Here is a 27,917-nt window from a genome sequence, read left to right on the forward strand (position 1 = left end):
GATAATAGGTCTACCATTTATAAGATCGCCACCTTACAACGGTTACCTCTTGTTTATCTATGTCAATGAAAGGTCATCACCTTTCATTACATATCATATGTGAAATAGTAACCACCATGAACCTAGTCAGGGGGTGGTACAAAGGCTTTCACCTTAATTTTCTCTCACAGAGAAGAATGCATTACAAGGAGTTTCACTTAGAACTTCTCCTCGTAGAGAAGATATCATTCACAAAGGATTGTACCTAAAAAAAATTCTCCCTCTGAACAATGATCTTGGGAAGTCAGGTCCATTAGTTACTCCCTTAGAGACTCTCTTCGCCAAGGATTCTTGTCCGACTCACTCTGAATTAGATATCTAATTTCTAGGTGATTAGTCATCACTTCCTCACGATATACATAGGAGTGGACCCATCAAAATCATGCAGTTACACACATGTATTTCTAGACTACCTCTGAGTATCAATCTTCTAAGCTCCTGCATTGCCTTAGAAGAAATGTCATACTCCCTCTTAATGTAGTAGAATCTCATAATCTCAATCATCAAATATGTTTGCTTCAAGAGCTTCACTTTATCTAACTTGATCATCAAGTCTTTGGAGCTACTATCATTAGATTGAGTCTACACAATATTTCATAGTGTATGTAAAGAGCCAACCTTCTTTTCTTGTAATAATATCCTCAAACATAAAGGAAAAGATCAAGACAAATAACCCTTATAGTATGTAAAGAATTACCAAAAAGAGAGAGACTACAAAGAGTAGATAAAGGTAAAAGATATAAATACTTATTTGCACATAAAGATTCAGAAATTGTCTTTTTAGATCATTTGAGAATGGAACATCTCCCCTTAAATAGGTTCAAGTGGGAATGGAACATTGACTATTATTCTCCCCACAATGTAAAATTTCCACTCATTCTTATATTGTTGAACAATTTTGTATCAAATATGACAACTCCTTTCTAAGTTCCAACTTGCTCTTTTTGTACATTGAAGGTCCAAACATTCATTTAGTTTAACAGTAGAAGCGAACATGTCCTTCCATTTTATCAAACTCGTCCACAATACGCCAATATCTTGATTAAGTATGATTGTGCCACATGAATGACTACACAACTCATATGTCAAGTTTCATTCATCAAGAAGAGACTCGTAAATGGTTCAAATGAATTTTTACACTTCATTAACGTCTCACAACAACTCAAATTTCCTTACAATAACTTTTGCAAATACAAGTGACATCATTTAGAAGTCATCACTTCCTCATAATATACACAGGGGGTAGGCCCATTAAAATCACATAGTTACAAGGTATATTCATGAATCACAGTCCTCATGAGAAATACAATTTATTGATCACTGAAGAATCCATCTAAATATGGTTTACTCCCTCTAAATCAATACAACTAAGATCGTAGAAGGTAGCATGAACCATCTCCTCTATCTGCTCCCTCTCTTTCTAGGTTGACTGAAATGTCAGCCTCCCTCTGAATCTTGATCTCCCTCTTTTTTCTACAAGAATATTCTCAAAAAAGATCAAGGCAAATAACAATTATAGTACATATTGAAATAATAAGAGAGCGACTATATAATACTCAAGGATAATATATAATTCTTCATAAAATCATTCCAATATAATATAGGTAAAAGTCTAATTTAAAGAATGGAACATCTATGCATATATATATTCGATCTTCTTAGAATATACTTTAAATAGATTATCAAAATCATCTTTTCAATAATTATTTTAAATTATCCTTTGATTATATTTATACATTTTGCATTTGTATATTCACTTATACATATATATTATATATACTATATATTTAATGTACTATATTAATGAATAAAAACAACATATTATACATCATATATTTTTGACATATTATACAAATAAATAAATTATTATTACATACCTTAATTGATGCACTTAGCCCTATAAGATTATGGCATTTTACCTTTCATCTCTCTTTCCCACATAGTACGTGCATTGTTCTTATTTCCTTTGTAACTGAAATTGAGTGTAAAGCTTGTACTCTAATGAAATAAAGTTTCTCCTTAATTTATGGTTCTTATTATAACACTTTCCTACATGTCTTGCTTGTACTCTATATGGGGCCCATGTCACATAAATTCTAGTAATCGTTGGAGATATTTCCCTTGTTTTATGTGATGCTTGGCTTGCGAATTAATATGAGGTGTAACCTTTGGACTATGCAAAGAGCACATCAATATGCAAAACACATTATCCCTCTTACCATATAATTTGTGATTGTCCCAAGGGAATATGCTAATGACATTGACCAGCCCATCAGCCACGCAACCCAATATGCTTGATTTCCGCAATAATTTATTTGTTTGGGGTTTGACCCATCCTTTGAATGTCTCATGGTTTTGATCCTTTGTTGGCAGTGAAGCTAATTTGCAGTGTGTTTTGTTGTCTGCTCGCTCTCATCTACAATACACCACATCTCCCATAGCCTTAGTGACCACCCCAATTGCAACCTTATATTTAAATCTCCTCCCTTTAATATCTACTCAATTATTGGTGGGTCCTCCATGCCCATGTGACATGGGACACTGCTCATAACGTGTTGTCTTTCGCACATGATATTAGGTCAAACCTAATTTCAACTGCCTATATTCTTTCTTTGACATTTTCCAAATGCTTGTTTACTCGCTATCATAATAAATATAGTGGGGCCTTTGCTAGTCACATGCCCGTCCAATATTTGTGCTTCATTTGATAAGTCAATGCCTAATATTCTTGATTATCAAGTTTTCACTCACGATGATCTCTAGCTGAGGAAAGAACTCACGGCATCCCTCAATATGATTGTACATTTCCTCCTGCAAATGTTTGTTTTGTCATGAATGCTCATGACAAAGCCTTAGTGTTGGATCTTCTATTGTTTCTTGCTTTTCTGTTTTTCTCTGTTGTCTTAGGAATGTCATTCATTGTTCAGATGCCTCAGATATTGTATTATTAGAATTGTTTTCTCCTTCCAGTATTACAATCCTATTCTCCTATTTCTATCTTATCGAGCATGTATGTTCAATTTTATCTTTAACCACTTATTTTAAGATAATTAAAATTTAAATTAATAAACAAATAATTTAAATGTTACACATGTCATATTATTTCATTATATCTTGTCTCATTTACCATTTCCCTATATCTTATAAACATATTTACTATGTCTCTTTTCCAACTAAATCATGAGCATATTTATATTCCCTTTTACATTACCATGAATGTTGAGTCATAAATATAGAATGTACTTTACCTAGTCTTACCTCGGTATGTGGTGTTGATTTCTCTTTGAACAAGTGATGTGGGCGCCTTTACCCAATAACTGTCAAATATCTTGTTTAGGGCAATGGGTGCAAAGAAGTCTGTACAAATGCTTTTGAAAAGGACTTAATTCCGTGTAGGTCGTCCCTTCCCACCAATTGCTAGGATTGGATGCACAACTTGCATTGACATGGACTCTACAGGAATCGATGATGAAATCCTTTGTACTCCTCTCTATCACTTATTTTCTTTAATGTATCCCCCATGCTTCGTTTCTTCTTTCTTTGACGGTTGGTCCCTCGCACTAGTGACATATTCTTAGATGACCAAGATGGCAGGGTCTCTTGTATGTACCAAATAAGAAAGAAGCATCATGCTATGGATTCTAGTTAGCTCCAACCCATACAAGGTGGTAATTCGATAGTAAGATGGCAAACTGAAGCACCGCCTAGCTTCACCTTCAACTTCTACACTGCCGCATATTTGGGACTCCAAGCACTGGTGTCGGTGTGACAAATGGTTGTCGCCTCCATTGTCTTTCCATCTTCGCCCTTCATGCAAACTCTTGTTGCCTTAGTCCCATGCAATTCGTTGTGAAGTCGATCATGGACTCTACCAATGTTGCACAATACTTTTCCATGAGAAGATATCAGAAATAGAAATCTTAGAGTATCTTTTCACTATCTCGTGCACAGTTCGATGACAGTAACTTATAATAGATAATGATATTAATCTCCAGAACTTATGATACAATTATTTTTCTTGTTTCTTATTTCTTAGTTACATTTGTAGTTGGCTTTGATACCATGTTATTTCTAGGATCGTTTCTACAAATGTAGAATCATAGCCATTGTTATTGATTATCTTCAAATGCAAATTTGGATCTCATATAAATATGAGAAGAGACATGTCTCTATGGTGTAAAAATCATTTAAATAATATTATATTAATATGAATAATAATATGTATAACAACATATATATATATATATACACTATAGTCTATATACAATAATATATATTATTAACATGGATAAGTATATATAGGAAATGATGATCACCAATAACAACGATGTATATCAGATCAAGTCAATCCAACTGAAGCTACAACTTTAACATAGCTCATGGTAATCCATGTACTTCCTTGATTGTTAAGCCGTTCAAATCCTTGGTCTAGGTGGTTAAGTTCATAACTGTTATTCTGACAGTGGATTTGGGTGTCCCCTTCCTAACTCTCTATTTGGCAATGCTTCCCCTTATTTGTCTTGCTCCTACAAAATAGAAATGATTCCTCATACTAACATATTCCAAGATTTTAAAAATTTTAAAATAAAATACATCGCATAATTATTTTAAATTTCTATTATATTCATTCTTCCAATTTCATCTTAACGGCTAGCTAACATCGACACAATATATAAACTACTAACCGCTATTCCATTTCGCATGAATCAACAATTTTATCATTATAGCAATTTCACAAGATTTGTTGTCTTTAGCAAAAATAACAAACAACTTATTTCACATGAAATTTTCCAACGGCAAGAATATTATTAATTTAGCAAAAATTTGGGATGTAACAGTGTGGTTGGGGATGTGTTTCAAGCATTTTGGTGGACCTTGTCCTAAGTGCGAATAAAATTTGGAATGATCGTGTTGGAGTTAGAGCCGCTTTGGTAGCTGTCGGTAGCGTGTTCATGATTTTCTAGCAAGCTTTGGAGATTGTTTTTGCGAGCTTCGATCCATAGCAGTTGGCTCATGTGCTCTTGGATTTGGATCATTGGCTGGCACATCAACCTATGCCTAAGGACGCATACTTTTATGTTGTCATATCAGTTAGTTATGCATTGTAAACTTGCAACATGTCCCAAGTGTTGTTTAATTTAGTCTAGCAGGCTGACTTGTGGCTTGAGTGTATATTTAATGTGAATGTTTATTTAATGTAACTTGTTAAGCTGTCCTGCGGCTTGGTTTAGTATTAATAGAGGGTCTTGCAATGTCTAGAGTCATTCATTTAGCATGGAGTAGTTGAGAGGAGTGAAATTTGACAGAGCTAGTAGCTAAGTCTGGGCTTGGGAAACAAGAAGGTTGCTTGGTGGCTTGCGAGCACAAGTTTAGATTCTTCTTGGGCTTCCTACTAGATTGTGGGTCAGGACTAGCTAGTGTTAGGATCTTGCGAGGTCTTGCAGAACTATTATTGAAATTACTTTGTATTTGGCCATAACCAGCACGGCCTTATAGTCGGGCATGTTGGATGTAAATATTATGATTAAGTTATGAGAATTGGCATTAATTTGGATCATAATCAATGTGTTATTGTTATTCTTCCATTGTGTGGTTATTTGTTAGGGCTAGGACATCTCCTTTCGAGATTCTTTGGGCTAGGACATCTCCTATCCGTATAAAAAAATGTATGGTTTTTTACTTGATAGACGTTGTCCTTAAGATTGTTCTCAATATCCACATTTTGTTCTATAAAATCTATAGCTCTTGGTACACGACTCACTGTGAGGATCAAACTTCTAAAGAGGTTGCATTGTATCTATATAATGCTTGAAAGGGACTCATCCCTACAGACATGTGGTGTTGTAGCAATAGTACACAACTTTAAAAACATTTAATCCATGCATACTATTACCTAGCGACATTATTCCTTAAATATCTATAACATCCCAAATTTTGCTACATTTGAAAATAATTTTCTAGCCGTTGGAAATTCATGTGAAGTTAGATGTTACGTAAATTTATTGAAATAATTGTTCATGTGAAATTTGATCTATAGGTAAAGTTGTTGAGATATTGTGATTTTTGTGAAATGGAGCAGTAGATGACCATGCATCTAAGTTGCCCATCTGAAATCCTTGGCCAAGGTAGTTAGTGGCATGATTGCCACTGTAATCACCAGAGTTCAGAGTGCTAGCAATTGAGAGATAGGTTGATTGGAAAGTGTCTACTGCCTCCTCAACTAACCAGTCAACACTCTACACCAAGATGCTTAGTGGCTGGACAAGGGATCCCAAGCCAACTCCCAAGTAAGGGAGGGCCTTTTTCAATGGAGATTGTGTGGGGATACTAAAGATCCATGGTTGGGAAGTTAAGCCCATGGCAATGCTTCTCCTCTCTTCCAGATGCCAAGGCTTACACAACACAAGGTCAACATCCGCTTCTTCTCTGGTAACCTTTTCAAGTTCTTTTTGCATTTCCTTTGATGAATATGATGCTATCATGTATTTTGAATATCTCCTAAAGTCAAGAAATTAGTTTATGAAATGTAATTGGAATGGTAGTTATAAACTGAATGTCATGTGAATCTAGTAGTTGAAATGGTTGTTAGTCAAGGATAAATTTAAGAAACCCACCTTTACAAAAAAGTATAAAAGTTTGGTGAATCGAACATTATTTGAGAGGGAAAAAATTAATTTCTATTGACGAACTTTTATTTTTAAGTAGGAAATTATTTATTTTTATTGGCGATTCTTTTTCAATCATATGAAAATTCTATGAAATCCTCGTGAATCTTTCATTATTGATGAAAATCATGGAAACGAGTACACATACCTAGAAATAATAATTTTATTATTATTATATCGAGCCTAAATAATTATCAAATTTTAAGGTTAATTTTAGCCCACCTTTATCATTACAGTCTCCCTACCCTAATGGTGGTTTGGGAGAAGCACCCCTAATATTTTTAACCATTGGATGATCCTAAATCAATGGCCTAAATCCTGTTTCAAGCCAAACTTTTAAAAGAATAACATGTTTTAAAGAAATTCCCCAAAGTAAAGACATGTGTCCCCAATCGAATCCATTTCCTGGCAAAGTGAGAAAGGATTAAAAGTTTCATGAAAAGTCTTCAGAATAGAGACACGTGTCAAATCTACATATTTAATCTGTAGTATAACTTGAATTTTTACCAAATATTGGAAATATGACCACCAATTAAGACAAACCTTGAAAATTCTGGGCAAAAATATTTAATTTACTAAATAGATAAATTAGATTACATTGGCAAAGTCATCACTAAAATACAAACAATTATATATTATTATTGGTGATTGGCCAAAACATAGGACTCAATTTTGGTAAAGTGCACATGACATGGACACCCCAAAAGTACAAAAAATAAGCCAAATCTAGGAACTCCAATGAGAGAGATTAGCCAATTAGTGAATATTAGCCACTAAAGTTATCCTTCTTGTTAGTTTCTAGTTATTTGGAAATGTAAACTATAATTATCTCATATTTTTCCCTTCGTGTGAAAGAATAGTATAATTGATTTAACTATATCTCCTTTCATTCGGAGAAGATTGATGCTTTTTCCTTTAATCAATCGGTCAATTAGACTTCAGATTTTTAACATGTAACAATATCCCTCTATTCATTTATTAACAAGCTTTCTTTGTCCATCTATTTGTGGGTGATAACTCATGTTGGAATTTAGTTCTATGTCTAAATACTTCTTGCCAAAATAGGCTAAGAAAATAGTTGTCTCAATCGCTTACAATATTTCAAGGTAGACCATCTAATCTAAAGACTTCTTTAAAGAAATTTTGAACCACTGGATGAGCTCTAAGATCTACTGATATGACCATGAAGTGTGCATATTTGGTTAGATGGTCAACCACAAAATAGATGCAATCTTTGCCTAGTACCTTAAGTAGTCCTATTATGAAACCCATGGAAATGCTCCCCAATGTCTAATTGGGTATGGACGGAGATGCATAGGTGGAAAACTCTGCACTCCCAAGCATAGATGCAAAACTCTCAACAAAAACTCACCAAGCCCCAAAAAAAAGCTCAGGAAACTTCGGCTAGTTTTTTAAAAAACTCGGGAACCTTAAAATTGCTCAAGTTTAATTAAAAATACATTTTTTTGTAAAATTAAATGAGAAGATGCATCTAATGAGTTAATAATGAGAATACAAATGAAACAAGCAGAGTTTAGATATATATAGATGCAAAGTGGGTACAAAATCACGATCATGCGAAATGTTGATGGCGAGCAGCAAAATAGTAAATAGTTTCTATAAAACTAGAAGTAAATACATCATTGTGGTCAGGTTCTATAAAACTAGAAGTAAATACATCATAGTAAATAGTTTCTATAAAACTAGAAGTAAATACATCATAGCAAAATCGTCCAAGAGTAAGTTTGAACAATTTTGGCCTGCTAGAAAGTAATGCTTGTCTTGGCTGTGAGCAAGTGGTGGAGCCAAGTCTGTCAAGACTCAAGAATGTAGAATTCAAAACAAGTGATTTCTCAGAAAATGAGTTAGAATCATTAGAAAATCCTTATTTCAGCTTCAAGTTGACCTCAAATAGCCAAGACAGGTTATGGGATACAACACTATTGAAGGCGTGCTAAATCCTAAAATTTGGCTAAGCCTAGAATTTTTTGAAAAGCCCCAAAATCTAGAATTTGTATTTCAACTCCGATGAAGCTGAAACCTATCTCAAACATCTTGACAGTATTTATACAAATATAATTAACTTATACTTAAATGTTATATTTGTATAAATCCTCTTCCAAGCTCTAGTAAAAACTAAGGGAGAGTAGAAGTGGGGGGTCTAGTCGTAGAAGTTTGTAATGTGCATGATTGTGTGTCCTCTCTTAGTATGTCTAACTCAGTTTGTGGCTTGTCCTCCATCTTGAATGTAGCCTTGACTCTAGCTTCTCCTAGCACTAGCAATGACTACTAATTCAACTCAATGTTATCCAATGTCAAACTAAATCCATTGCCCGCCTCCATAGCCTGCCTCTCCAAAACATCGATATCATCTTCTTCAAAAACAACTGCAAATCCACCTCAAATCTGCCTCAAATTTATAGAAATCAATTTGCAAGTGTTTGGAGTAAGAGGGTTTGGAAGACTGTTTTCCCCCTCACCAAATACAAGTGACGAAATCAGAAATGAAATTAATTTGGATTGTCTTTTGCCTTTAAGTTTTGTTGTAACTACGACTGAATTTTTTGGCAAAAATTCAGAGAGTTTTTGGTGCCAGTAAAAGTCTTAAAATCTCGGCCAGTATTTGCAACTCAGCGAGTACTCTGCCAATAGTACATCTATGCTCCCAGATATGTTTTAGTATATCTCCTTTGAGACCTCTCCATGAAAATCTTCCCCTTGGTAAGTCATGTAGCATCCGTGATGTCTCGACAAGGAGTTATCATGGTAGGTTTTTAGGATTTCCTTTTTCATCTTTGACCTTGGAGTGATGTATATTTGTCTTTGTAAAGGATGAGATCATCAATGGCTCTATATCTTTCATCTTGTACCTTCCCTTCAAATATGTCAATTGAGAGTGCATCTGTAGCACATTATGCAATCATGGGTGTTTTCCATTCTAAGTCCTTTGCTTGAGGGCTTTGGCCTTGAGGTGCTTTCAACTCTTCTCTCCATATCTAGGCCTCTATAAATGGTGATGAAAAATATGGTGAAAGGATGATGTCAAGTTACCCTTCTTGGATTTAAAGTCTGCAATCAGATTTGAATCCTTATAAATGGTTATAATCACCTAATTTGAAACTGAGGGCTTATCTTCAGTCTCTCCATCCGGTTATCGGTAATCTAAATGATTATAATCAAACCTGCAACCAAAATTGGACTCGCTGGTAAAGGCTTCCAAAGGTCTAAAATCAGAATTTCAGTGCTGGTAAAGATCTGGAATAAAAGTTATTTTATTGGCAATTGACTGAAATCAAATCACATTGGTGGCAATTGGTTGAAATTGGGTTCCAAATGACTGATTTGTGACTGTGAATGTTGTTTCAGCTCACAACTTTGAATGAGAAATGATAGGGGCTGATCTCTGTCACCTTCAGCAAACAAAGTAATGAAAACAAAATCCATAGATGTGCCCTGAATTGTTCACATCCTCTGATTTTTCCTTGCATTTGCAATTACAAATGATCTTTTAATTGAGGTGAATTACCATGCTTATATAGAAGATTGTTTGGATGTGGTTCAATCACTAATACAATTTACATTTAAATATTTGCAATCCATCATTTAATGGCAGACACTATGTGTACTGAATCCAATTTAATTTGATCCCTTTAAAACATAAATTTTTAGGGCCTCTTATTGGATCGAACTTCCTTCCGTCGTTGTGATTGCAATTGGCCTTAAATGTTTGTCTTCTAGTGTTTAAGTTTGAGGCAAATTATTCTGCAAAAGCCTTGCATCAAATTTTGCACCTTAAGATCTGCATTAAATTAACTTCATATCTTACAATTGCATCGAGTTTTGTGCTTGCTCCATCATTTAAACTTTGTTTGGAACCCTTATCTCGAGTTTTGAGACAATATTTGAGGTCTTTATTTGATTTAGGGTTTGGGTGCTTTAATTCGGGGGCCTTATGAGGCCACTCGCTACATGTTTAAGGGGCCCATTTGATCTTATTTGGATCTGATCTACCTTTACAGCTCACATGCCACCTACAGGGCTTGATTTGACTCAATTAAATGTGCAGATCAGATGATATTTAAGGGCCCTATGGGCCACACATTACTTGTAATAGCCCAGGTTTTAGATTTCAATGCTTGACATCACCATATAGGTCTAGATTTTATTCAGATTTAGGTCCAATCTTTGGTGATTAAAACCAGTTTAGTTCCTAATTATCAACATTAACCAAAATCAAACCAGCTTACAAATATGAGTCCAAATCAATCAATTGGGCCACACACTACATGAAAGACCAGATTTCTACTTCAAATCTAGGCCTAGTTTACGCAAAAGGCCCACATGCTACCTCTTAATAAGGTTTTGATTTTAGAGCATTGGTTTTCAAAATTAGTGGATCGCACTTCATAGATAGGTCCTGTTTTAAGTTCCAATGCCACACATTAGTTCCTGTTTTAAGTCCTCTTAACAATATTTGGGGTTGAACCAATGCCATCTACCCATAATTTTCATCATTTATGGGGACTAATTTTAATCACTGAGCTTGCAGATGGCATTTTAGGAGTCCTTACCTCAAGTTCTGGGTTTGAATCAATGAGTTTTTAAAACCCACATTACATGTATTAGCCAAACAGATCTGGGCCCCTTTAGGCATAGGCATTGGCTTTTGGGGGCCCAGTTAAGGCCTTATTTGAACAAATGTGAACTAGGCACAGACGTTTCACAAAGGGCTGTATATATATTGCCATTCAAATGATATTTATAAACCCAAGGCCTTAAACTTCACCAATGAGAGCTTATTCCTTAAAGTTCTGAGCCTTTGGTTTTGAATTTCAAGCTCTTTCTACAACGACTGAGCTCATGTGCTATCCCTCTTTACTTTAGCAAACATGAGAGGAAGAGAAGCTTCCTTTACCTTTAATTTGAGACAAGGAGATGCTTTGTCTACCCCATTTGAGACGAAGAGAGGCTTCCTCTACCCCTATTTGAGACAAAGGGGTACTTCTCTCATTTCACACTTGAGACAAACAGATGCTTCCACTCCTCCACTTGAGAGGAAGAGATGCTTCATCTCCTTTCATACTCAGGCAAATTTACTCTCCCTTAGCTCAAAATTTCTCTTTTACTTCCAATTTCCGAACTTAGCCAAATTTTGCAAATTTTTTAAGTTCCAACTTCCTTTTAAATCTCAGACTGCTACCAAGCCCCCACTCTACTACCTAGACCTACCAGCAAAAAGAGAGTTTCCCCATTTCCAAGGGGATGATGGTGTGAAAACCTCACAAGAAGAACTGGGACCTTCAGCACATTTTACGGTTCTTTTATTTGTTTCCTTATTTAGGGGAATCCTTTTATCAACCTTTTATCTGGACTATGTTGTAACATTCAGTCCCACTGACAGATTCTGGTTCACCATATATACTAATTTAACCCTTTTCCCTCTTTCTACACAACAAGATATGTAAAATAAATTAGGCTAACACAAAGCCTACATTATATTTACAGCCAACACCTAAAAAATACTTTGGATTTATTTTTTTCAATATTAGTAGCAGTACATTATTTTTTATCCTACTTTTACAATTGTATTATCATATTTATCATCTATATTGTAATTCTAACACAAACACACATCCCAGACAATTCTATAGAGCCAACTCACTTTTTGAGCACCACTTTGAAATCTACGGAAGTAGTTGATAAGCTCCTCCCTTCTCAATTCCTCATCATAAACTTTCCTCTTAACAGAATCTAATAAGACCTGAAAAGGCGCTCTACAAGTAAGTCATACAAATAATTAAAAGATGACAATAACAACTTTGGAAACAGTGAATATCTTATCATACAATTTTGAGTTCAATTAACCAGCTCAAGCAGGAATTCAACCTCATATGCATTTTGGAGTTTTTTGAATGCTTCCTCTGCTTTTACATTGCCCATATTTTTGTCAGGATGAACCAGCATTGCCTGTCCAAGCAAACCAATTAATATCAATGATGGTTGAGATTTCACACCATAACATATTGATGAATAATAATTTCACACAAATCCATATTGCTGGCAAGGTTTCGAAATTTCTGATACAAGAATGAACATGTTTTCTTTTGAATTCGAATGGGTAATGTGGTACACAGATACCTTTTTCCTGTACTCTCGCTTCAGGACGGTAACATCTATATTGTCATAACGAGAAAAACCCAGCACAGCATAATGGTCAGGGCTATCCAAAAGTCGGATCACCTCTTCTTCAGAAGTAAGATCTCCCCCACCCAAACCGCTAGTTGAAGGACCTCCTTGGCTATCCACAGACTGGCTGCTTTGAGAGCATTCACCAAAAGACCTATAAGAAGCAAAGTTACCTTGTTCACTGGAACCACTGAATCCAGTATCATTAGAGAAATTTCTTGTTCCGCCATTAGTTGCACCCGTTTGTTGAGCAAAACCTTTCCCTTTACTTTCATTTGCACCACTCCTCAGAATGTAAATCAGTATGTCACCCGATATGAATGCCAGGTTCATAGAGACAATGATGCCAAGCCATCCAATATGACATTTAGCACAATACATGGAATAGAGAATTGTGATTAATAGAGCTATATGTTCGTGGTTCAGAGCAAAAATGATACCTGTCCATTCAACATTAGCATCAGGTATGACTCACATTTTCCATCCTAACACTGGACCAAAATCTTTGTGTCTCATCAACTTTAGCATCCAGGAAAGTCAATTAAAATTTGAATTAGTCTAGTTGCATTTTTCAATTGCTTATGCTTAGCAGGAAAGTTATGAGTGAGTGACTTGTTTTAATGCCTATAATATATTACTAATTCAGATAATAACTTCAATAGCAAATGGAGTTGCAATAGTTTGGCTGCATTTTGTGTTTCTTAGCAGATCACCAAAAGCAATGCACTCAAATAAAGCATATAAGTTTGAATTGAGCTTAAGAACAACAAAATCCTCCTGCCTTGAAAAAAAACAGCAAGAATAGAAATCTTATACAGGAATCCATATTCCACTGTCAAATGCAAACTGAAAATCTACAGTTAACCTGCCGAATTTCTAGTTGCAAAGATAAAGCAAGCTGTGGTATAATAAAGGCATCAATTTGAAAAAATTAGCACTACCTGCAATTATCATCACTGAACCTGTCATCCAAAAGCTGCCATGCATCCATAGAACAACAGCCCCAAAAACAGCTGTTGCTGAAATTGCAGCAACATAACCAATAAAAAATGATACTACTGACACTGCAGCCTGAATCAATCAATCCATATAATGTCAGCATTACACATGAAAAGGGTCGAGAAAATATAAGACAATATTTGAATTACCTGAAATTATCACAAAAAACTATAAATTTCTTAAACATTAAATGGTTCAAATCCGTGAATATGGTAGGGATATAACACAAACTGCATAGAAAGATGCTTAAAATTGTCAAGAACATTGTGAACATTATGAAAGATTGAAGTGTATTTGAATGGACTCAAAAAAGCTTCTAAAACGAAATATCAAGCTCTAAACGAAACAGTAGACATTTCCAAAGGTTATAATAAAGTGGCATATGACCAAATGTAAAATAATAGCCCAGCATCACGAAGACTCTTCTAAGCAAAATAAAGAGGATTTAATGAAAAATATAAAGTTTTATGAAATATCTATAAATAAAACCATATCTTCACCCCATAATGATGTAAATAAACATCAAAAGTATTCAAATAAGTCACTAATAAGTGGTTGTGATGACTTATACAAAGAAACAGTCGGAAAAAAATCAAACTTGGATAAATCACCAATAACATATATTATAATGTAGACATCCTATTTCAAGAATCGTGTTCAATGATCTCATATTGTTACCATTAAAATCATTGTCACTGGCCATCACTATTCTTCATCAGTTAAAATTAGCAAAAACACCAAATTGTCAACTCTTTTCAAGGTAGAAAAACAACATAATTTCTTGCCAAGTTTCAAAATAAGTATTTTTCGGTAATCAAAGGATTATTCATGAAATGCATCATGACATGAAACAAACTAAAAGGGAATTGTGAAGACATATAAAAGCATTAATAATCAAATGGGAAATGTGATCATGATGAGAAGAGCAATTGCAACTAAAAATGACTTGAGGAAAATAAAAACCAACCCAACTATGGTAGTGATATGACACAAGCTGCATAGAAAGATGCTTAAAATTGTCAAGCAAAACAGTGGACATTTCCAAAGGTTCTAATAAAGTAGCATACAATCAAATGTAAAATAATAGCCCAGCATCATGAAGACTAAGAGACAAAATGCAAAGTTAATGAAAAGTATAGAATTTGTGAAATAACAATAAAATAAAACCCTATCTTCAACCCACAACGATGAAAATAAGCATCAAAAGTATTCAGATAAGTCATCAATTAGTTGTGCTGGGATGTACACAGAAACAGTTGATAAATATTTAACTCGGATGAATCACCAACAACATATATTATAATGTAGACATCATATTGCAAGAATTGTGTCCCACGATCTCATTTAGGGTACCATTAAAATCATTGTCACTGGCCATCACAATTCTTTATTGGTTGAAATCAGCAAAAAGACCAAATTGACAACTCTTTTCAAGTTTTAAAAAAAAAAATTATTTCAGATTTCTTGCCAAGTTTCAAAATAAGTAATCAAAGGATTATTCATCAAATGCGTCATCACATGAACCAAACTAAAGGGGAGTTGGTAAGATAAATAAAAGCATTAGTAATCAAATGAGAAATGTGATCATGGTCAAAAGAGCAATTGAAACTAAAAATGATACAAGGAAAATAAGGCCCAACTCAACTATGGTAGGGACATGAAAGAAACTGTACAGAAAAATGCTTTAAAATGTTAAGAACCTTGTGAATCTTATCAAAGATTCAAGGGAATTTAAATGGACTCAAAGAAGCATCTAAAATGATATATCAGGCTCTAAACAAAACGGTAGACATTTCCAAAGGTTCTAATAAAGTGGCATACAACCAAATGTAAAATAATAGCCCAGGATCAAGAAAACTCTTCAAGGCAACATAATGAAGATTTAATAAATACTATAAAGTTTGTGAAATAACTATAAAATAAAAATCTTCAACACATAATGATGAAAATAAACATCAAAAGTATTCATATAAGTCATCAATAAGTCGCCATGTTGGGATATGCACAGAAACAGTTGATAAATATTAAACTCGGATCAATTACCAATATCATATATTATAATGTAGACATCATATTACAAGAATCGTGTTCCATGATCTCATTTAGGGTACCAGTAAAATCATTATCACTGGCCATCACAAGTCTTCATTAGTTAAAATTAGCAAAAAGACCAAATTGTCAGCTCTTTCCAAGCTTGAAAAACAACAAATTTTCTTGTCAAGTTTCAAAATAAGTATTTTTCAGTAAATAAAGGATTATTCATGAAATGCATCATGACATGAACCAAACTAAAAGGGAATTGACAAGACAAATAAAAGCATTAATGATCAAATGGGAATTGTGATCATGATGAAAAGAGCAATAGCAACTATTCTTGTCAAGTTTCAAAATAAGTATTTTTCAGTAAATAAAGGATTATTCATGAAATGCATCATGACATGAACCAAACTAAAAGGGAATTGACAAGACAAATAAAAGCATTAATGATCAAATGGGAATTGTGATCATGATGAAAAGAGCAATAGCAACTAAAAAAGACTCAAAGAAAATAAGAACCCATCCAACTCAAGATTCTAGCCATAAGATCAGTTCATCTCTGATGGATTATTGCACACATGTTAAGTTGTAAATTCTTCAGCAGAATCCAAATAATATTAAACGGGGGTCTTGAAGTTCATTAAATCAGAATTATGATTGGTCACCAAAGAAAATTGGTGGACTTTAAGCAATAATCATGAAATTTGCACATCCCAGTTTGCAATCAAACAATTAATAATCTCAAGGATGTTGTACACATTAGAAATTAAATTGTAATAAGATTTAATATCTTTAGCATCTTAGAATGAGTGTAATAAAACAGACAGAAGCATTGTGTATGCATCATTGTCTCTTTACTTTTGTTGGTTATACATTATTGGTTGCATCCAAGTTTCACACTGTAATTTGAAAAATGTACTTGATATGTTTGACCAACTATATGTTCATGTTTGAACATGAGCTCATAATGCAGCAGTAGCTGCGAGCCCTTGTGATAGGGAGGTTTGAAGCTCAAATCACAGGAATTGCCCTCTAGCTAGATGGTGCCTGTTGGGCATGGGAGTCGGAAGGAGTCATCATTCAGCATAAGCACATGGTTTGAATCTCACAGAAATAGCACTCAGAGTTAACTAGAGTAAGTTGGGGATGGGAGTTCGAAAGAGTCATTGTTCAACATAAGGATAGCAGGAGTCGGAAGGAATCGCTAACCAGGAAGTGCACTGTACCAAATAGTTGCTGATGGAGATTAAGTTAATGTTGTTCATGTCAATCCTTCTGTCAGATCCTCACTGTTCAAGGAGCACTCATGGACCTTGTGCCAAACCCACATTGGGTGTGTATCTCTTGCGCCCCTCAAGCTCGGTGTCCTTGCTGGGCTTCCGTACTCGTGGATTTGGGGTGTCGGTTTCAGGAGATGAGGTCCCCCAGATTCGTGGCCTCATTAGTTCATATCTCCAGTCAAAAACAAATAGTTACCAATCAAAAAAAAAACTATATGTTCATGTTTCAACAACCATGGAGGTGGCTTTCGACTAGCTTTAGGCAACTTTCTCTACTTTTTCCAAGCTTTGTCTATGGGAGAATTTAAAGTTAGATATCGGATGATGAGTAAAGGCCTTGTCCTACCCTGTTATGCAAGAGTTGTTTTCTAAAGTTTTCTATCTTGTGGATAAATGATTTATTTCTACATATTGATCTTGTTTTCATGTTTCAATAACCATGAAAATGGCTTTCAACTAGCTTTAGACAACTTTCCTCTACTTTTTCTGAGCTTTGTCTATGGGAGACTTCTAAGCTACATATTTGATGTTGAGTAAAGGCCTTGTCCTACCCTACTGAACATAACTTGTTTTACTGAAGTTTTATATCTTGTGGATAAATGACTTATTTATATTGTACATATTGATCTGGTTCTATGATTAAATAGTTCGGCTACATTTCTCATAATACTGATGTTGAGATTGTTTGATCAAAAAATTAATGCTAGATTGACATCAACAACAATCTAAATGGGCCAAGGTTTCAATAAAGTGAAATTGGTTATCTTATTCAATCATTATCTTTTTGGTGGTATGCCTTTTTTCACAATTTTGTGTGTGTACGAAATTGGTTATCTTATCCAATCAGACTCTTTTGGGTGGTTTTTCTTTTTCCATAATTTCATCTATAGATACAAATAGAGAGAGAGAGAGAGTCATGTGGAAACCTTTGGAAATAAATCAGTATTTTTTAGCTGAGTTTAAAATAATAGATAATTAAAGGATTATTGATCAAAGGAATAATGGCATGAGCCAAAATAAGAGGTAATTGACAAAACATATAAAATTTGGCACTTATAATTTTTTTAATCAATAAGAAACAACACTATTGTTGAAAAAGCAATTAGAAGCATAAATTAATCAAGAAGGATCAGAACCTGTGCAGCTCAAATTAAGATTTCAACAATAAGACCAGTTCTCTAATAAGTTTTTGGAAAAATATCATCTAAGAATTTCTTCTGGAAGAACCCAAAGATAATGGACTAGAGCCTCATATTCATCAAAGCTAGATTGTGACTGGTCATTATAAAAGATATTGTTCGAAGCATTCATATAGTAAGCTCCAACAAAAGTTTGATCATGTTTAAGAGTATTAAACCATCCAAACCATAATCTCAAGGATGACATCTGTATTCAAATTAAAATAGTAATCAGAGGTCATGTGTGGAATCTAAAAATTATTGTAATATAAAAAGGTGTAAAATGCAACTGATTAATTCTTGATAAGTAGGAGATTTCCACAATAAGTCAAATTGTCATATTGCTATCATGATTCAACCGTGTCGTTTTTGAGTTGAACTCATTGACCCATGTTTCATGAGTAGCAATTCACAAACAACCATCTCTCATGAGAATGGATGCAAGACTTTGCACTCCTTGCATCTAGGTGATGCTCATAGGGATTGCACATCCAACCTTCACAAGATGTCATCCATCCCAATATTGCTCCAACTCAAGCGTGCTTAACCATGGAATTTTGTCCCTGGTTAAGCCCACTTAGCTTGCTACCCTATTTGCAAAACCTTTAACAATTGGTGTGCCTTATGAACCATTCATTATAGAACTACTTTAGCTCATCAACTGGTAAGTAGGAGATAGTTCCATAGTAAGTCAAATACTCATATTGCTATCAGGATTCAATTGTAGTTTCTGACTAATTCTTCATGTTTGTTAGTTAGATAAAGATGATCAAATTTAAATATAGCATGATTGTTCAACCCATAGATGGAAAACTCTCACTCGGCAAAAACTCGCCAAGCCCAAAAAAGAACTCGGGAAAAATTCGGCCAGTTTTTTAAAAAGACTTAGAGAAAAACTCAGAAACCTAAAAAACAGCTTAAGTTTAATTAAAAGTTTTTTTTTAATTTTTTAAATTACAATTAGAAGATACATCCAAAGAGTTAATTAATGAGAACACAAAATAAACAAGTAAAGCTTAGATATATATAAATGCAAAGTGGGTACAAAATCAGTTTCTCATGCAAAATGCTGATGGCAGGAAGCAAAATAGTAAATAGTTTCTATGGAACTAGAAGTAAATACATCATTGTAGTTAGTTTCTATTAAATTAGAAGTAAATACATCATAGTAAAAAATTTCTATAAAACTAGAAGTAAATACATCATAGCAAAATAATCTAAGAGTGAGTTTGAGCAATTTTGGCCTGTTGAAAAGTAATGCTTGTCTTGGGTGTGAGCAAGTGGTTGAGCTAAGTCTGTCAAGACTCAGGAATATAGAATTGAAACCAAGTGATTTGTGAGAAAATGAGTTAAGATCATTAGAAAATCATTGTTCCAACTTCAATTTGACCTCAAATAGCCAAGACAAGTTGTGGCAGATGACACTGCTAAAGGCATGTTGAATCCTAAAATTTGGCTAAACCTGCAATTTTTTGAAAACCCCCAAAACTTAGAATTTGCATTTTAACTCCTATAAACCTGAAACCTATCTCAAACATCCTAACAGTATTTATACAAATATAACTTAAAGTATAAGTTCTTATACTCAAATTTTATATTTGTATAAATTCTCCTGGCCCTGAGCTGCAAAAATGACTGAACAATGTTGCAAATGCAAACCGATATCATCACATGACATTGTTGGGCATTTAACCTCTAATTTTGCTGTTGTTGAGTAATTGGCGAGTTTTTAGCAAAAACTTGACAAGTTTTGCCTCTGCTGAGTTGCAAGTTTTTTTAGAAAAATCTCAACGAATTTTAAAAATTCGTCAAGTACTTGGCAATTTTTCCATCTATGATTTAACCCATGTACCCAAAGTTAGCAACAGAAACCCAAAGTTAGCAACAAAATATGTGCTCGTGTTTTGACTATGATGGAGGCTGTTTTTAACTAGCATTGCACCATTGTATTGTATTCTCTCTAAGTTACGGAAGGGATCCAAATCACCATATTTTGATGGTGAATAAGTGCCCTATTATATCCTACTTTATATAAGTTGTTCAACCATGGTTCAATCTTGTCAATAAACAATTAAATTATGTAGTGTATATTGATTTGATTCTATGCTTATATTGCTTATGCAACAAATCTTGTTGCATCAGCATCATTGATGCTAGAACCACACCAACTACAAACTGCATTGAATTTAGGCCCAAGACTTCACCAAATTGGATTTGGCTAAACTAAACAAAATAACCATATTGTTTTGGTGTCGTGTTCCTTTTCATAGCTTGTTCAATGTATAGGCAAATCCAAGCCTTTGCAAAAGATATCAAAGTGCTAGAGATTCAGGAATATACCAAAAGCAAAAGTCATGAAGGGTGAAACTTATTACATACTCTAACAATGAGATCTAGAATTCAAAACACTTCAAGGATAAAGCTTGTCATAGAGCAAGACATGTAAAATGTCTAATATGTTATAAAAATATATCAATAAGTGGTATACATTATCATCATGTGACCCTCAACATGTATAAAAATGTCATACAAAATGTACTAAACATGAATTTAAAATATAAGAATCTGTTCCACATTCCTTTGTGGTTCAAACCACAATTAATATAAAGCCTATAAGAGAGAGAAAACATAGCCGTCAGCATAGATTAAAAAATAACTTGGCTCCTATATGATTTGAGTCTTAACAATTATTCAATAGAATGCAACAATTTGGGAACTAGTGTTGAGACTTTACTAATTCCTATTAAACCGAAGGTCTAACACCATATAAAGGGATGCTCCCTATCAAATGACCAACTATCATGTAGGATTACTCATTGTGCCTTCAATTAAGGAGTTGTAGATGTTAAACAAGCCAAAATAATGAGAAGAGGGGTGAATCGGTTATAACTCATATTCAAACAATTTCCTTAACCTTTGTTAATTCAGCAAACACATAAAGCACTAAAAAAATTATAACAAATGAGACCATGAACACACAAAACAGTAATACCATGAACACCATAATTTACATGCAAACCCAAGATGGGAAAAACCATAGAGAAGCTAATTCTCATGATATACACCGGTTAAGGTGATTTTTACAAAGGGCTCATTGTTGGTTTGCTCACTGCTGGTAGGCTCACTATCGGTTGAGCTAACTACCTAGAAATAAGAAACGCCAACTACCAATACAAATAGACTCATTACCAAAATACAAGAAATGAAAAATGAATCGACCACTGAAGTTCGAGTCACCAATAATCAGCAACACTCAAATGATATAACAGCCATCTAACAATTGCACCAGCTCGCATATACATCAATACAGAAATCTTTCCTTGCCAGATTCACATTCACTTTGCATATTACTTGCATACAAGCATATCACAGCAAATAGAATTATTACTCTCTTATACCATACCATGCCAACAACTAGGTCAGCCTAGTGCAATTTGAAATAGGTCACACTGAAGCATTTCCGAAATGATAAGGAATAAAACATGTGTTAGAGTGGGGTTGTTGTTACACCAAAAGATTGATCTAACAATGTCTGATACAACCACTCAACTTCTAGTACACAGGAGGCAGTTAAGCCCTTGTCACAAATCCCGTGGGGAGTGCTAAACATTCTGCTAACAATCTCCCCCTCAACGTTACCTGTGGATTTGAGGATTCAATTGGCACTATTGGTTATAATTTGATTATTATGTTGTAGGTGTTTCCAATTTGAAAGAGCCCCACCTAAATATTTCAATCAACAGTGGACAGCTGCTTAGAAGTGTGGACGACCATCAAAAATATCATAGTCGTTAAATGTTTTCTTTGTTTTGTCTGACAGGGTTTGGGATTGCCTTGAAGACTGAGGATTTCAGCTTGCGGATTATTGGAGGCAACTCTGACATTGAATCAGATTCTCAACAGATACTTAGTCCAATCAATGTTTGACAAGGTAATGGGCCCTTTGGAGGCTTTTCTTCTAATTTTCCTACCTCTTGCAATATTTGCAGACTTCCTTTGCACTAGAGGCAACATTTCAGACCCCAAATTTGGCAATTTCTTTCTGGAACATTGATACAAAATACAAGGTAACGTTCTATTTTACTGGATGCCTACCTACTTAATTATGTGTTCCTGCCTCTGCCTGTTGGCAGCTTCCTCTTATTACACCATTGCAGAGAACACCCACCAGAGCACCACTTTCCTCTTCTACCGCTTCAACACCACAAGCAGAATAAAATATGTAGCATATGCCTCTCTACAATCTCACGCAATCCGCCACACAAACACTAAAAGTAAAGTTTGACGTAATTGATTTCTTTTAATTTTTTTTATATTTTTCTTCCTCTCTATTTTTCTTCCTATCATATGCACATTACATACCCATGACATACATGAATTCAAGTTCCGGATTGAGGCTACCTATTCTCGTGCAATTTAGGTAAAACGTAATTGTAGAGTGTCTACTCCAATGAACCCATCAAGAATAGTTCTATAGATGCCCTCTACACTAGAGATAAAAAACAAAATTTACCTACGACAAACATTCAAATTTTAAAACGGTCTAAATGTAGGCTAATGTTTTCTGCAATGCAGATGATTTCTCTACATATTTTTGCTGAGGTGAATCTTTGACTGTATATTGTATGTAATTGTGATCTTTGAATTTCCTTTTTTTAGATTACACAAAGGATTTTGTTTTAATGTTTCACGGGAAATCAAAGTCGCATGTGATTTGATATGCACTTATTCCTACTACCATTCTTTCCATATTATGGTGTAGCAACAACATATACAATGAATGGATATGTTTGGTAGATAAGAATATGAATGGATATAAAAGAGAGTGATACGGAGAGAAGAAAAGAGTGATAAAGAGAGAAGTAAGGATTAGATAGAGACGGTAGAGAGAGAGAAAAATGAAGATAGAGATAGGAAGTGATATAAAGAGAGAAAGAGAAGGAGGGCTATAGGGACAGAGAAAGACGGTTAGATTTTGTGAGAGAGAGAGAGAAGGGGAGTGGGGGGAGATATAGGAGTAGAAAGAGAGATGGGTGCGGAGGGAAGAGCATGAGAGGAAGGTGAGATAGAGGGAGAGAGTGTAGATGGAAGATATAAACATATAAAGAAGAGAGAATGAGAGAGGTAAAAGTGATATAGAGAAAGAGGTAGAAAGGGGGAGATATATATAGGGATAGAGAGGGATAGAGAGATAACAAGGCAGAGATAGAGACAGAGACAAAGATAGAGATAGAGATAGGGGAAGAAATATGGAGATGTAAAGATTTCAAAGTATATAGTGGGGGTGATGGAAAGAGTGGATGGATAGAGAGAGGGAGACGTGTCTAGATATGAAGGGGGAAAAGAAGATAGGGATGAATATAGAGTGTGAGAATGGGATAAAAATAGATAGAAAGATAGAGATAGATTAAAAGGTAAGGATAGAAAGAAATCTAGGGAGATATAAAGGGTGACATAAAGAGGAGGAGATAAACAAGAAAAGATATAAAGAGATGTAAATGGTAAGATTTATTGATAAAGAGAAAGGAGATATGGAGAGGATGAGAGGAAGAGACATTCAAAGGAAGAAATACTTAAATGATCTTCCATACCTCTATGGCATACCTATTGCACACTAAGGTGTGATTGCTAGTACTTACTAAGGTTGTTATTTTAATTGAAATTGTTTAATGGGCACCTTAGTGCTATAGCTCGTTGGAATCACGATGAGAAGTTTTAAATCATGTGGACATGAGACAAGGACCATGTATGTCAACATATCACTATATTAATGAAAAGGTCATTTTTGGACAATAGGGGAGTTTAAATTAATAAAGTTACTTTATTATTGTCAACTTTAGATCATAAAGTCATTTTAAGAGAAACAAAGCCTTTTTCGTGAAAAGTGTGAACATTAAGTCACTAGCCATTTGGTGTGAAGGAGAAGCCATTTGAATTGAATTGGATTTTATCTAGGAGATGGATATTCATTATTGAGTATTTTGCTATGTTCCCCCGAGTTTCCAGGACGAGGGGTTTCTGGGACGGCAAAAAAAATTGTCAATTTTGGGGACAGGGGGGACAACAAATGGAGACAGTTATATAAATAGAGGGAAAATATAAAATATATAGAGAAATTTGCATATATACATTACATTCATATGAAGACATAGATAAACCATGCCATTTAAACATCATAGAACCTTAACATACAACATTTCAATAATCAAACTCAATGCTTAATATGCTATAATGCATTCATAATTTGGAATTATTGTTAATGTGCATGTAATATTAAAATAATAAGTTTAATGACATAAAATTTTGAAATATACCCAAGAACATAATTTAGAATTCATTTTCAATAGCAACAATAACAATAACCCTCCTTTGAAATTGAAACACACTACTATCATTTAATTTTGAAACTACACTTCCAATTTATTGTAAGTGGACTGATATTAATACAAAAAGGTCCTCTATATAGTTTTGATCATGATATAGGGTGAATTTGGAAGGAGGGACCCACTTCAATATTAAAAAAAGAAAATGTTTTATAAAAGAAAAATATTTTATAAGTGTTGATGTTGTATATAAAATCAGAGACGTCCATCCATCCCGAGGACTTCCAAGGCATCCCCAACTGTACCCGAGACGTACGGACGTCCCGGAAAAAATCCCAATTCCCCAAGTTTCTGGGACATCTCCTGAGAATTTTTGAAAAGGGGGATGGAGTGGGGACGTCCCGAAGTCCCCGAAACATTTCTGGTATGGCAACAGGGCTTTTTAGGTCGAGGACACATCCCCAGGTAACATAGGTATTTTGTTAATTGGTGTTGAGTAGTTTGAGGGTTCAAGTAGAAGAAATTGTGAATTTCTTTCAGACTTTTCTTGCACTTTGAATTGGTTTTCAATTGCCAATGAATTGTGCTATTTCTATTGTTATTTGGTATCATATTTCTGAATCGATCCATGCTTGGAAAGTGACGTGACTACTGAGGTTGGACAGTTGTGAGTTCTGAGAATTTCAACGGAATTAATGCAGAGTTTGGCACCAACATTTCACATGGCCAAGAGGTGAACAAGTTTTCAAGGCTGTGATCAGATTGATAGAGGCATCATGGGTGCATGAAAAGACCTGCATTCACAATTTCAGACACGTGTTTCATTTGCTAAAGAATCCATATCTCTGTTGGGCAAATTTATGATCATTATTCTTCATTATTGAAGCCAAACATTGCATACCAGCATTACCAGGTTCTTGCAATTTAAATTTTCAAAGTGTGTGTTGTATTTAGTTGCCATCATTGTCTTAGTTAGCATAATAATAGAAGGAAGAATTTGCACTTCCAATTTCCATGCATTGTTATATATTTCATATTCTGAAAAAGCAAAAATAACATATATTTGAAAAACACAAAACTTTCAAAACACAAATGTTTTTCTTCAACACAATTGAGTGTTAGTCAGTAGGGCTCATTATGGTGGTATCAGAGCTTGCATTTTGAGACAATATCCTAGTGTGGGATAGTGCGGGATATTAGGTCGTATCAAAGTTGTTTCCTATCATCTTGTGGGGTAGGAAAAAATTCATTATTTGGTCCTGCAGTTGTTGATTGATGGACCAGCACTCTTGCAGTTGTTCAGTTATGAATAAATATGGGAAAACTAGTAGAGGAGTAAACCAGTTGAATAGCATGGTAATCTCAGGAAGCAAATAGATGCCTTAATGGAAATAATGGAAAAGATTAAGCAAAATCAAAAAAGGATGGATGAATTGCTATCAAACCTGGCAACCATAGATAGTTGTGCATGGTATATGACATCTTTTTTAAAAGAATTTACATCACAAAATAAAAAGAAAGAGAAACAAGAGGTTTCTACAGGTGGGACATCCAAGAATATTTACAATGTACTTTCAAAAGTTTTTGACCAGCAGGTAGTTGATCCAATGAAGTTTAAAAATCAAACTTACATTAAGGAAAAACAGGCACTCATAGTTCTGATTTTTATGACAGAAGTCCTATGTTTGAGCCTATTGAGGGCATTGATGACAGGACAAATGTGGAGGATGTTGTAGGTAACACTATGAGTTGCGACTTGCATGATGAGAGTTTTAGTTTTGAGGATTGCATTGAAAATGTGAGTTCTTCTACTTTTGATTTTTATTACAGAAGTCATAATGGTGATCCTATGCTGGATATAGCAGCTTTTCCATGTGTAGGTGATGGTTGCATGAAGTTCCCTAGAGTTGGCATTCAAAATTCGGGTATTAGAAGTGAGTTATATGATGTGCATTCATGCCATAATGATTCTGATTTTCATGACAGCAGTGAGCCATTCTTGCAGCAACACGAGACAGTAGAGATTTTACAGGGAAATGATTTGGCATTGGTGATGTGACGCTACTGAAGTTATCTATCAGGATGACTCATGTTGTAGTGAGTCTAATTTATCATATCAGACTCTAGAAAATGGCTCAAAGGACTGATTGGTTGATGATAGGTCCTAGGATTGTAACTTGCATGGACTTACAGCTGCATTGGTAGTGGGAGCAGATGAGGAGATTGACATAGCAATAACTTCTACTTATTCAGATGAGCAATTCGTTGAGGTACCCAAAAACAATACCTCAGGTGTTGATGTGTGCAAGGATGATACAACACAGGATGTTATGTGTCATGAGGTGAGCGATGCAAATACAGCTTCCTATCAGAGTGCAGTTTGTGGGCCAAAGAGCTTACATGAGAGTTAGGGAGTTCAAAGACACCTTGTGGTCAGGCAATTGAGGGTGAGTGATAATCAAATTGCTATAGTATAGCACATTATGATGTTGCCCATCAAATGTTATCTACCTATGGATAGGGTGCTCTTCTGATAGATGAGCATTGTTGTAGCAGCCTTTCCCTTTAAGAGTTTCATACCCTTCGACAAGCCATCAAGGTAATGAAACACAACTATTTGCAGCTCTTGGCTGACTAAGACTACCCTCTCGAGTGGGGTTGCACTTGTTATGATGCCTTGTTGGGAAAGGAAGAAGAGGTAATTGAGCTCACTCGTGAGCTTGAGGTGACTTCAGCGATATTGGAGAGTACCCAGTTAGCTCTTAAGCAGTCATTGTGTCAACTGGATGAGGTTACTGTGGAGTTAAGCGATCAACAACTGCAGATTCAGTGTAGACTCCTACAGTGATGGTGATGACCATACATCCAAAGATTGTGGTGATAGATGTGTTGGGGTTGTGACTACATCTATCTCAGATACCAGTACAGCAGAGGAAGTTGGAATTGGTACAATGAATGAGTGAATCGGAGAGCCACTTTCTACACCATGTTCTCCTAAGGCTAGTCCATTAGCAGGTAATGCAAGGCAGATTGTTAATAGTCATTGTGATGTAGAGGTGGATTTGGTTGTGAATTGTGTGACAGTTCACAACACCACTCCCTCTTCTTCACTAGACACATGTCGAATATCATCTAGCTTGGAGGTTGTCTCTCGTGTTGATTTATTTCCCTATCCTGGAAGCAAATTGGTTATTTCATCACATGTAGTTG

The 27,917-nt window shown here is 34.8% G+C and overlaps 1 protein-coding gene across 4 annotated transcripts in view; it reads right to left on the reverse strand.

Annotated features, from left to right (window-relative positions):
* Positions 1-27,917, reverse strand: part of LOC149579656 (Chaperone DnaJ-domain superfamily protein) — a 65,854-nt gene that overhangs the window by 26,679 nt on the left and 11,258 nt on the right. For all 4 annotated transcript variants that reach the window (XM_089786429.1, XM_089786405.1, XM_089786416.1 and 1 more), the window contains 4 exons: positions 13,832-13,961; positions 12,843-13,330; positions 12,591-12,671; positions 12,367-12,465 (listed from right to left, as the gene is read on the reverse strand). In XM_089786429.1, the coding sequence (XP_089642555.1) occupies positions 12,367-12,465; positions 12,591-12,671; positions 12,843-13,330; positions 13,832-13,961 (798 nt within the window). The remainder of the gene's footprint in view (positions 1-12,366; positions 12,466-12,590; positions 12,672-12,842; positions 13,331-13,831; positions 13,962-27,917) is intronic.

Source organism: Cupressus sempervirens, chromosome 1 (genome assembly GCF_028749045.1).
Source record: "Cupressus sempervirens isolate cs-2001-9-10 chromosome 1, ASM2874904v1, whole genome shotgun sequence".
NCBI lineage: Eukaryota > Viridiplantae > Streptophyta > Pinopsida > Cupressales > Cupressaceae > Cupressus > Cupressus sempervirens.